Here is a 12,418-nt window from a genome sequence, read left to right on the forward strand (position 1 = left end):
GTGTCTCAGCAGGTTGGAGCTCTGAGTGAATCCCTTCCCACACACTGAGCAGGTGAACGGCCTCTCCCTAGAGTGAACTCGCTGGTGTGCCAGCAGACTGCAGTTCTGAGTGAATCCCTTACCACACACTGAGCAGGTGAACAGCCCTCCCCGGTGTGAACTCGCTGGTGTGTCAGCAGGCTGGAGTTGAGTGAATCCCTTCCCACACACTGAGCAGGTGAATGGCCTCTCCCTAGAGTGAACTCGCTGGTGTGCCAGCAGACTGCAGTTCTGAGTGAATCCCTTACCACACACTGAGCTGGTGAACAGCCTATCCCCGGTGTGAACTCGCTGGTGTGTCAGCAGGCTGGAGTTGAGTGAATCCCTTCCCACACACTGAGCAGTTGAACGGCCTCTCCCCGGTGTGAACTTGCTGGTGTGTCAGTAAGTGGGATGAACTCGTGAATCCCTCCCCACACACGGAGCAGGTGAACGTTCTCTCCCCAGTGTGAACTCGCTGGTGTGTCAGAAGGATGGTTGAATTCGTGAATCCTTTTCCACACTCAGAGCAGGTGAACGGCCTCTCCCCAGAATGAATTTGCTGGTGTGTCAGCAGATCCCTTTTGCTTTTAAAGCTTTTCTCACAGTCAGAACATTTAAAAGGTCTCATGTTTGTGTGAACAAGTTGGTGTCTCAGTAGCTGGGATGACTGAGTGAGTCCCTTCCCACACACGGAGCAGGTGAACGGCCTCTCCCCAGTGTGAACTCGCTGGTGTGTCAGCAGGTCACTTGACTGAGTGAATCCATTCCCACACACTGAGCAGGTGAACGATCTCTCCCCGGTGTGACTGCGTCGATGAGTTTCCAGCTGATACAGGGAATCAAATCCTTTCCCACAGTCCCCACATTTCCACGGTTTCTCCCCGGTGTGACTGCGCTTGTGTTTCGCCAGGCCAGAGGATCGACTGAATCCTCGGCCACACACAGAACACATGTACGGTTTCTCCCCGCTGTGAATGGTGCTTTTTGCTTCCATGTTATGTTTGATGATATTCAGGTCCCGATGAATAGAGTGACTCTGTCAGATCTTGATGTGATGTTTGAGTTAAATATCCTGTCTACAAATCCTGCCCTTCTAATACCCTGTAAAATGAATAGAAAACAAGAAAAAGGGAGTGTGAGAGAGAACCCACAAAAACAGTTGTGAAATTGAGCTCAATGAATCTGGGAATTTGTGGGGCCGGTACTAGAAAAAAAGTAACGATGAAAGCTGCTGGATTGTCATAAAATCCCAACTGGTTCACTAATGTCCCTCAGGGATATGGGGATCGTGCGGGAAAGTCAAGCTGAGGTCAAAGATCAGCCATGACCTTATTGAATGGCGGAGGAGGCTCGAGGGACGGTATGGCCCACTCCTGCTCCTAATTCTTGTGTTCTTATGGAAGGGAACCTGCCACCCTACCTGTCCCACGACTTCTACCGCCTAGAAGGAAAAGAGTAGCAGGTGCATGGGATCACCATCATCTGCAAGTCACACACCATCCTGACTTAGACATATATCGTCATTCCTTCATTGTCACTGGGTCACAATCCTGGAACTCCGTCCCTAACAGCACTGTGGGAGCACCTTCACCACACGGACTGCAGTGTTTAAAGAAGGCAGCTCACCACCACCTTCTCAAGGGCAACTAGGGATGGGTAATAAATGCTGGGCCATCCAGCAACACCCACATCTCTAGAATGAATAAAAAAATCTGCATATGTAAAATAGATTAAAAGCCTCTACAGAAATGTTTGTTCCTAAAACAATACTCTTTTACATTGTAGGGACAGTGTCTGTTTAACAACCTAATCTCCCCAGAATCCACCTCCCTTGACAATCTCACATTGGAAATTGTTGGGTCCTCCTGGGCTCAGAAGTACTGGGGGTTAAACCCAGCAGCTTCTCCTCCATCTCCACTCCAGCTCAAACTGAAGCAACAAAAAGACCTACACAGGCGGCCAGGGAGTGACTTCCGCATCCAGCGCCCGCCCTGATACAAGCCGGCTCTGGATTGGCGGCTCTGCTGTGTCCATCCAGTTGTGGTTTCTCTGTCCGGGTTTCCTGGTGCCACGCTCATCAGTTACCTGACAACCCATTGTTAGCGGAAGCACGTCATCCTCGGTCCCAGGGACCGCCTCAGGAGTGAAGATGGCCGCGCATGCACCGTGCTGCAGGGGGAACCGGTCCGTCTTTCCTCCACCAAGATGGCGGCGCGTCACCCGGGCCTGTCACCGAGAAAAAGCCTCACCGTTGCCGTCTGGCGGAACACATTCGACAGCTGGATCTCATTCGGGCCTGAGGCCATTTTCCAACTTTATAAACCCTGCGGCGCGGCCTACCCGCAGTTTATTAATCTCCCGACCCCGCTCCCGCCGACCTGCAGCTCCGCCCGGCGACCGCGCGGAGTTTTCTGGGTAAAGTCGGTGAGGGACACGTGACCCAGGCCCACGGCCTGATTGACGGGAGCTTCCGACCAATAGGGAGCGAGTGGGGTGGGGCTGGAGAAGCGAGCCGGCGGCGGGTCCTCCAACCAATCGGGGAGCCCGAGGGGCGGGACTAGCGCCGGCTGATTGTCTGATCCGCAGGGCAGCGAGTTTCTCCAGTCCCTTGTTCAGGGCCCAGGGCCAGGGGAGGCTGTGGGCCTTTATTCCCCTTATTGGACACAAGGCTCTTTGTCTCACAACACACTGGCTCAGGTTTTAATAGAAACTTTTTAAATGCATCAATAAAAGCAGATAAACCCCGTGCTTCTGTGGAACAAACTTTTTAATATTTGGGAGTAAAAGTACAATTTTCTTTCCCTCTGGGGAATTTATTATTAGTTTCAGGAAACAACAACAACCACTTGTATTTATAAAGCGCCTTTAATGTAGTAAAACGTCCCAAGTCTCTTCACAGGATCGTTATAAAACAAAATTTGACACCGAGCCACATAAGGAGATATTCGGGCAGATTACCAAAAGCTTGGTCAAAGAAGTAGGTTTTAAGGAGCATCTTAAAGAAGGAGAGAGAGGTAGAGAGATGGAGAGGTTTAGGGAAGGAATTCCAGAGCTTAGGGCCCAGGCAACTGAAGGCACGGCCACCAGTGGTGGAGCGATTAAAATCGGGGCTGCTCAAGAGGCCAGAATTAGAGGAGCGCAGATATCTCGGAAGGTTGTAGGGGCTGGAAGAGATTACAGAGATAGGATGGGGCGAGGCCACGGAGGGATTTGAAAACAAGGATGAGAATTTTAAGGATGAGACACTTGAGGAAAAGCAGGGAGTGGGGGAGGGTCAAGCCCTTATGGGACAGGGTCGTTAATTCTGTTCTGCGACAGTTACTGGGACAGACTGTATCTCCCCCTCTCCTCCACACAGGGATTTGTGGTAGTTAAAGGGACAGCGATTCTCCTTGTTTTGTGAGATTGTAATTAAAGGGTCACTACTCTGAGATGGCTGCGAACCTTTAGTGCCGCCAGCCTCTCTAAAACATCTTCCTATCTTTGAGGATCTGTGTGAACTCGCTGGTGACTCAGCAGGTTGGATGAACTCTGAAACCTCTTTACACAGTCAGAACATTTAAAGGGTCTCTCATCGGTTCTGGGGCAGGAGGGATCTGGTTAACAGTGATCACAATATCATTAGGTTTAAAGTAGTTATGGAAAGGGACAAAGAAAAATCAATGGTGAAAATACCCAGCTGGAAGAGAGCCAATTTCAGTGATTTGAGAAGGGATCGAGCACAGGTGGACTGGAAACAAAGGTTGTCCAGGAAAACAGTGAATGACCAACGGCAGGCCTTCAAGGCTGAGATAGTTCGGGTACAAACCAAGCATATTCCCATAAGGAGGAAAGATGGAGCGTCCAAAGCTAGAGCTCCCTGGATGAGAAAGGATATCGAGGTTAGAATAAAACAGAAAAAGGAGGTTTATGACAAATGTCAGGTACAGAATACAGTCAAAAACCAGGCAGAATACAGAGAGTGTGGGGGAAATGAAACAGGATATAAGAAGGGCAAAGAGACAATATGAGAAAAGATTAGCGGGTAACATAAAAGAGAACCCAAAAATCTTCTATAAACATATGAAAAGTAAAAGGATAGTTAAAGGAATGGTGGGGCCGATTAGGGACCAAATAGGAGCTCATCATACGGAGACAGAGGGCGTGGCTGAGGTACTGAATGAGTACTTAGCATCTGTCTTCACAAAAGAAGAGGATGAAGTTAATGTCGCAGCAGAGGACGGGGAGTAGAGAAATTGGATAAAAATGGATAGAAAGGAGGTGCTAAATAGGTTGTCATCACTCAAAGTTAACAAGTCACCCGGTCCAGATGGGATGCATCCTAGATTGCTGAGGGAAGTTAGGGTGGAGATAGCAGAAGCTCCGACCACAATCTTTCAATCTCCCTCAGATTTATGGGAGTGGTGCCAGAACACTGGAGGATTGCAAATGTTACACCCTGTTTAAAAAGGGGAGAGGGATAAACCTGGTAACTACAGGCCAATCAGTCTAATGTCAGTGACGGGTGAACGACTAGCGACCATTGTCAAGGACAAAATTAATTCTCACTTGGAGAAGCATGGGTTAATAAGGGGCAGCCAGTATGGATTTGTTAAAGGTAAATCGTGTCTGACTAACCTGATTGAGTTCTTTGATGAAGTAACAGAGGGTTGATGAAGGTAGTGCAGCAGATGTTGTATACATGGACATTCTAAAGGCATTTGATAAAGTACCACATAAGAGGCTTACTCGGAAAATAGAAGCACAGGGAATTAAAGGGCTGATGGTAATTTGGGTATATAATTGGCTAAGGGAGAGGAGACAGTGAGCAGTGCTGAGGGATGTTTTTCTGACTGGAGGGAAGTATGCAGTGGGTTCCCCCAGGGGTCGGGATTAGGACCATTGTTTTTCTTGTTATATATAACTGACCTGGACTTGGGTATAGGTGTACAATTTCAAAGTTTACGGATGATACAAAACTTAGCAACATAGTAAATAGTGAGCATAGTAGTAGCAGACTTCAGGAGGACAGAGACAGACTGTGAAATGAGCAGACACAAGGCAGATGAAATTAAATGAGGATAAGTGTGACGTGATGCACTTTGGGAGAAACAACAGGGAGAGGCCGTATAATCTAAATGGGACTATTTTGAGGGGGTGTAAGAGCAGAGGGACCTGGGGGTCCATATTCACAAATCTTTGAAAGTGCCACGGCAAGTTGGTGAGGCGGTTCAGAAAGCGTATGGGATACTTGGCTTTGTAAATAGGGCCATTGAATACAAAAACAAGGAAGTTACACTAAACCTTTACAAATCACTAGTTAGGAACATAGGACAGGAGGAGGCCATTCAGCCCCTCGAGCCTGTTCCGCCATTCAATGAGGTCGTGGCTGATCTGCGACCTAACTCCATACACCCGCCTTTGGCCCATATCCCTTAATACCTTTGGGTAACAAAAACCTTTCAATCTCAGATTTAAAATTAACAATTGATCTCGCATCAATTGCCATTTGCGGAAGAGAGTTCCAAACTTCTACCACCCTTTGTGTGTAGAAGTGTTTCCTAATTTCACTCCTGAAAGGTCTGGCTCTAATTTTTAGACTGTGCCCCCAGTCCTAGAATCCCCAACCAGCAGAAATAGTTTCTCTCTATCTACCCTATCTGTTCCCCTTAATATCCTGAAAACTTCGATCAGATCACACCTTAACCTTCTAAATTCCAGGGAATACAACCCTAATTTGTGTAATCTCTCCTCGTAACTTAACCCTTGGAGTCCGGGTATCATTCTGGTAAACCTACGCTGCACTCCCTCCAAGGCCAATATATCCTTCCTAAGGTGTGGTGCCCAGAACTGCTCACAGTACTCCAGGTGTGGTCTAACCAGGGTTTTGTACAGCTGCAGGGTTTTGGCCTCAGCTGGAGTCTTGTGTACAGTTCTGGGCACCACACTTTAGGAAGGATGTCAAGGCCGTGGAGAGGGTACAGAGGAGGGTGACCAGGATGGTACCAGGGATGAGGGACTTCAGTTATGTGGAGAGATTGGAGAAGCTGGGATTGTTCCCCTTAGAGCAGAGAAGGTTAAGAGGAGACCTAATAGAGGTGTTCAAAATGATGAGGGGTTTTGATCGAGCAAGTAGGGAGAAACTTTTCACTCTGGCAAGTGGGTCGGTAACCAAAGGTCACATTTAAAATAGTTGCTAAAAGAACTAGAGGGAAATGAGGAGAATTGTTTTCACACAGAGGGTTAAGATCTGGAACGCACCATCTGAAAGGATGCTGGAATCAGGTTCCACAGGAACTTTCAAACAGTAATTGGACATGTACTTGAAGAGGACTAGTTTGCAGAGTTCTGGGGATAAAGCTGGGGTTTGGGACTAAATTGGACAGCTCTTTCAAAGAGCCGGCACAGACACGATGGGCCGAATCCTTCTGTGCTGTTAGATTGGATGATCAGTGTGAACACGCTGGTCTCTCTTAAGGCTCTTCAAACTTTTAAAGCTCTTCCCACAGTCAAAACATTTAAAGGGTCTCTCGTCAGTGTGAACTCGCTGGTGATGCTTCAGTTCCCCAGAGCTTTTAAAGCTCTTCCCACAGTCAGAACATGTAAATGGTCTCTCATCAGTGTGAACAAGCTGGTGTCTCTTCAGTTCCCTGGCACTTTTAAAGCTCTTCCCACAGTTAGGACACTGAAATGGTCTCTCATCAGTGTGAACAAGCTGGTGTCGCTTTAGATCCCTGGAGCTTTTAAAGATCTTTTCACAGTCAGAACAGTTAAATGGTCTCTCAACAGTGTGAACTCGCTGGTGTACCAGCAGGTTGGATGACTGAGTGAATTCCTTCCCACACACGGAGCAGGTGAATGGTCTCTCTCCAGTGTGACCTCGCTGATGTGCCAGCAGGTTGGATGAATCAGTGAATCCCTTCCCACACATGGAGCAGGTGAATGGTCTCTCTCCAGTGTGAACTCGCTGATGCACCAGCAGATGGGATGACACAGTGAATCCCTTCCCACACATGGAGCAGGTGAATGGTCTCTCTCCAGTGTGAACTCGCTGATGTGCCATCAGGTGGGATGACTGAGTGAATCCCTTCCCACACACGGAGCAGGTGAATGGCCTCTCCCCAGTGTGTAGGTGTTGGTGTCTCTTCAGCACCCCGGAGCTTTTAAAGCTCTTCCCACAGTCAGAACATTTAAAGGGTCTCTCGTCAGTGTGAACGCGCTGGTGTGTCTGCAGGGTGGATGATTCAGTGAATCCCTTCCCACACACGAAGCAGGTGAACGGTCTCTCTCCAGTGTGAACTCGCTGGTGTTGCTTGAGCTCCCGGGGGCTTTTAAAACTCTTCCCACACTCAGAACATTTAAAGGGTCTCTCGTTAGTGTGAACAAGCTGGTGTCCCTTCAGATCCCCGGGGCTTTTAAAGCTCTTACCACAGTCAGGACAGTTAAACGGCCTCTCATCAGTGTGAAGAAGCTGGTGTTGCTTCAGATCCCCGGAGCTTTTAAAGCTCTTCCCACAGTTAGGACAGTTAAATGGCCTCTCGTCAGTGTGAACAAGCTGGTGTTGCTTCAGATCCCCGGAGCTTTTAAAGCTCTTCCCACAGTCAGGACAGTTAAACGGCCTCTCATCAGTGTGAACAAGCTGGTGTCGCTTCAGTTCCCCGGGGCTTTTAAAGCTCTTCCCACAGTTAGGACACTGAAATGGTCTCTCACCAGTGTGAACAAGCTGGTGTCCCTTCAGTTCCCCGGAGCTTTTAAAGCTCTTTCCACAGTCAGAACACTGAAATGGTCTCTCACCAGTGTGAACAAGCTGGTGTCCTTTCAGATGCCCGGGGCTTTTAAAGCTCTTCCCACAGTCAGGACAGTTAAATGGTCTCTCATCAGTGTGAGCTCGCTGGTGTCCCTTCAGGTCCTGGGGGCTTTTAAAGCTCTTCCCACAGTCAGAACACTGAAATGGTCTCTCATCAGTGTGAAGAAGCCGGTGTCGCTTCAGATCCCAGGGGCTTTTAAAGCTCTTCCCACAGTCAGAACACTGAAATGGTCTCTCATCAGGGTGAAGAAGCTGGTGTTTCTTCAGTTCCCCGGGGCTTTTAAAGCTCTTCCCACAGTCAGAACACTGAAATGGTCTCTCGTCAGTGTGAACTCGCTGATGTGCCAGCAGGTTGGAGGGCTGAGCGAATCCCTTCCCACACACGGAGCAGGTGAACGGTCTCTCCCCAGTGTGTAGGTTTTGGTGTCTCTTCAGATCTATGGAGCTTTTAAAGCTCTTCCCACAGTCAGAGCTCTGAAATGGTCTCTCCCCAGTGTGAACTCGCTGGTGTGTTTGCAGGTGGGATGAACAAACAAATCCCTTTCCACACACGGAGCAGGTGAACGGACTGTCCCTGGTGTGACTGCGCCGTTGAACTTCCAATGCAGGTGGGGAACTGAATCCCTTCCTGCCGTCCCCACCTTTACCCGATTTCTCCCCGGTGTGACAGTGCACGTGTCTCACCAGGTCAGGCGATCGGCTGAATCCGCGTCCACACACTGAACACGTGTGCGGTTTGTCATCGCTACGATCGCTGCTTTCTCCTTCCATGTTTAAAGGCCGATGATATTCAGGTCCAGATGAATCGAGCGACTCTGTCAGATCTTGACGTGATGTTTGGTCTGAGCTTCCCGCCTGTAACTGCTCCACTTCTATAACCCTGTAAATTGAGATCAGAAAAGGATCAGAGACAAACTGTTGTTCAATTTTCCGCTTTCCAAACCCAGGGGCAATGAAGCTGATTTTCAGGCCCCAGCTGCTGCACAGGTTGGTTGAAAGGATCAGCAGTAATGGCGGCTGTAATACCCACAAGCCCCGGTGCTCCAGAAAGTGCTCTGTTGACGCTGAGTCCCGCGCATGTGCTCATGGCCCCCGCGCTCTCCCTCCTGCTCCACAATCGCCCGTCCCGATCGGTCCGCAATGCGCATGCTCAGCACACAAAACCCCGCGGTTGGAACACCGGGTGCGCATGCGGAGCCGCAACATCTGGTACGCGTGCGCGGCTCAGGTGGGGGCGAGTTGGTGTTTCGCCGCAGCCGCCAGGGAGGTGCGCATGCGCAGGACGACCCAACATTCTTCCTGTCAGCAATCACTCCCTCGTTTCTTTAATAAAAACAGAACATGCTGGAAATACTCAGCAGGTCAGGCAGCATCTGTGGAGAAACAGAGTTAACGTTTCAGGTCAATGACCTTTCGTCAGAACTGCTTGTTCTTTAATGTCAGCTGTGGCTCAGTTGGTAGCACTCTCGCCTCTGAGTCAGAAAGTTGTGGGTTCAAGTCCCACTCCAGGAACTTGAACATAGAAATCTAGGCTGACACTCCAGTGCAGTGCTGAGGGCAGTGCTGCATTGTCGGAGGTGCTGTCTTTCAGATGAGACATTAAACTGTTCTCTCAGGTGGATGTAAAAGATCCCATGGCACTATTTCGAGAAAGATAGGCTTGCATTATACAGTGCTTTCATGACCAGCAGACATCTTGAAGTGCTTTACAACCAACGAGGTACTTTTGGAGTGTAGTCACTGTTATAATGTGGGAAAGAGCAGGGGAGTTATCCACGGTGTCCTAGTCAATGTGTATCCCTCAATTAACATAACAAAAAGATAGATTATCTGGTCATTATCACATTGCTGTTTGTGGGAGCTTGCTGTGCGATTATTGACTTCCGCGTTTCCTACATTACAACAGTGACTACATTTCAAAAGAACTTCATTGACTGTAAAGTGCTTTGGGACGTCCGGTGGTGGTGAAAGGCGCTATATAAATGCAAATCTTTCTTTCTTCACTGGCCTCACCAGCGACCTCTTCTGGCTGATGGTTGATTGAAAGCCGAGAGTCCGCGCATGCGTACGCGAGACGGCGGTTTGCGCCGAGTCCGGTCACCAAGGGTAATAACCGCGCATGCCCAGAGGACACCGAACCCCCCTCCCCCACTCGGGGCTGCACCTGCGCATTCGGATCCTGTCGGACGGAGTCGGCGCGGGGCATTCCGGGAAAGGCCTTGGTGTTGGTTCCAGAGTCCCGATCGGTGACGCAAAGTGAATTTTCTCCGCTCCGATTGGGTGGAGAATCGCGCAGGGTCGGGGGGAGGGGTGGATCGGGAGAGAATAAAGAGAAATAGAAAAACCTGAGAGTCCGCGAGGGCCCGGACCGAACGGCGTCAGTTGGTCGGCGTCGTTGAGCTCCTCGGGGACACGTGACCCGGGCCCACGGCCTGATTGACGGGTGCTTCCGACCAATAGGGATCGAGCGGGGCGGGGCTGGAGGAGCGAGCCGGCGGCGGGTCCTCCAATCAATCGGGGAGCCCGAGGGGCGGGACTAGCGCCGGCTGATTGTCTGATCCGCAGGGCAGCGAGTTTCTCCAGTCCCTTGGTCAGGGCCCGGGGCCTGGGGAGGCTGTGGGCCTTTATTCCCCTTATTGGACACAAGGCTCTTTGTCTCACAACACACTGGCTCAGGTTTTAATAGAGACTTTTTAAATTCATCAATAAAAGCAGATAAACCCCGTGCTTCTGTGGAACAAACTTTCTAATATTTTATAGAATCAGAATGGTTACAGCACAGAAGGAGGCCATTCGGCCCGTCGAGCCTGTGCCGGCTCTCTGCAAGACCACTTCAGCGAGTCCCACTCCCTGCCCTTTCCCCGTAACCCTGCACATTTCTTTACTGCAGGTACTTATCCAATTCCCTTTTGAAAGCCGTGATTGAATCTGCCTCCACCACCCTTTCAGGCCGTGCATTCCAGATCCTAACCACTCGCTGCGTAAAAAAGTTTTTCCTCATGTCGCCTTTGGTTCTTCTGCCAATCCCATTAAATCTGTGTCTTCTGGTTCTCGACCCTTCCACCAATGGGAACAGTTTCTCTCTATCTACTCTGTCCAGAACCCTCATGATTTTGAACACCTCCATCAAATCTCCTCCCAACCTTCTCTGCTCTAAGGAGAACCAACCCAGCTTCTCCAGTCTATCCACGTAACTGCAGTTCCTCATCCCTTATCACTGGAACCATTCTTGTCAATCTTTTCTGCACCATCTCTAAGCCCTTCACATCCTTCATAAAGTGCGGTGCCCAGAATTGGACACAATACTCCAGTTGAGGCAGAACCAGTGTTTTATAAAGGTTCATCATAACTTCCTTGCTTTTGGACTCTGTGCCTCTATTTATAAAGTCCAGGATCCCGTAAGCTTTTTTAACCGCTTTCTCAACCTGCCCTGCTACCTTCAACGATTTGTGCACACATACCCCCAGGTCTCTCTGTTCATGCACCACCTTTAGAATTGTACCCTTTAGTTTATATTACCTCTCCTCGTTCTTCCTACCAAAATGTACCACTTCACACTTTTCTGCGTTAAATTTCATCTGCCACGTGTCCGCCCATTCCACCAGCCTGTCTATGTCTTCTTGAAGTCTATCACTATCCTCCCCACTGTTCACTACACTTCCAAGTTTTGTGTCATCTGCAAGTTTTGAAACTGTGTCCTGTACACCCAAGTCTAAGTCATTAATATATATCAAGTAAAGCAGTGGTCCTAGTACCGACACCTGGGGAACACCACTGTGTACCTTCCTCCAGTCCGAAAAACAACCGTTCACCACTACTCTCTGTTTTCTGTCACTTAGCCAATTTCGTATCCGTGCTGCCACTGTCCCTTTTATTCCATGGGCTTCAACTTTACTGGCAAGCCTATTATGTGGCACTTTGTCAAACGCCTTTTGGAAATCCATGTACACCACATTAACCGCATTGCCCTCATCAACCCTCTCTGTTACCTCATCAAAAAACTCAATCAGAATCAGAGCGGTTTCTGGGGCATGAGGAATTGTGGGTGCTGCGGCCGCCATTAGTCAGAGGCTGTCGGGAAGAGTTTTATTGCAGGCTGACGGAAGTCGGTCCCTGGCCGCCTGTGTAGGTCTTTTTGTTGCTTCAGTTTGAGCTGGAGTGGAGATGGAGGAGAAGCTGCTGGGTTTAACCCCCATTACTTCTGAGCCCAGGAGGACCCAACAATTTCCAATGTGAGACTGTCAAGGGAGGTGGATACTGGGGGAGATTAGGTTGCTAAGCAGACACTGTTCGCACAGTGTAAAAGAGTATTGTTTTAGGAACAATTATTTCTGTAAAGGCTTTTAATCCATTTTACATACAGATTTTAAAAATTAATTCTTGGGATATGGGTATCGCTAGCAAGGCCAGCATATATTGCCAATCCCCAGTGTCCCGTTGAGAAGGTGATGGTGGGCCTTCTTCTTGAACCGCTGCAGTCCGTGTGGTGAAGATACTCCCACAATGCCAGGTGTTACCAGATTTTGACTCAGCAGCGAACGGTGATATTTGTCCAAGTCAGGATGGTGTGTGACTGGGAGGGAAACTTGGTGGTGATTGTGTTCCCATGTA

General features: G+C 49.2%; 1 protein-coding gene across 1 annotated transcript; it reads right to left on the reverse strand.

The window, feature by feature from the left end:
- Nucleotides 1-310: 310 nt before the first annotated feature.
- LOC147118606 (uncharacterized) lies at nt 311-10,233 on the reverse strand. Its single transcript, XM_085983943.1, has 3 exons — nt 10,153-10,233; nt 6,440-8,687; nt 311-1,048 (listed from the first exon to the last, which is right to left on the reverse strand). Exons 2-3 carry the CDS (start codon nt 8,576-8,578, stop codon nt 311-313), a joined length of 2,877 nt encoding a protein of 958 aa, XP_085840069.1. The 5' UTR covers nt 8,579-8,687; nt 10,153-10,233.
- Between the last annotated feature and the right edge of the window lie 2,185 nt (nt 10,234-12,418).

The sequence above is a fragment of the Somniosus microcephalus genome, chromosome 4 (genome assembly GCF_052327205.1).
Source record: "Somniosus microcephalus isolate GS21.2 chromosome 4, FLI_Smic_1.0, whole genome shotgun sequence".
NCBI lineage: Eukaryota > Metazoa > Chordata > Chondrichthyes > Squaliformes > Somniosidae > Somniosus > Somniosus microcephalus.

Coding starts and splice junctions, on each gene's coding strand:
- LOC147118606 (XM_085983943.1), bottom strand. CDS start 8,578: ATGGAAGGAGAAAGCAGCGATCGTAGCGATGACAAACCGCACACGTGT. Junction 1,049..6,439: donor TTCACACTGATCATCCAATC/TAACAGCACAGA, acceptor CAGAGTCACTCT/ATTCATCGGGACCTGAATAT.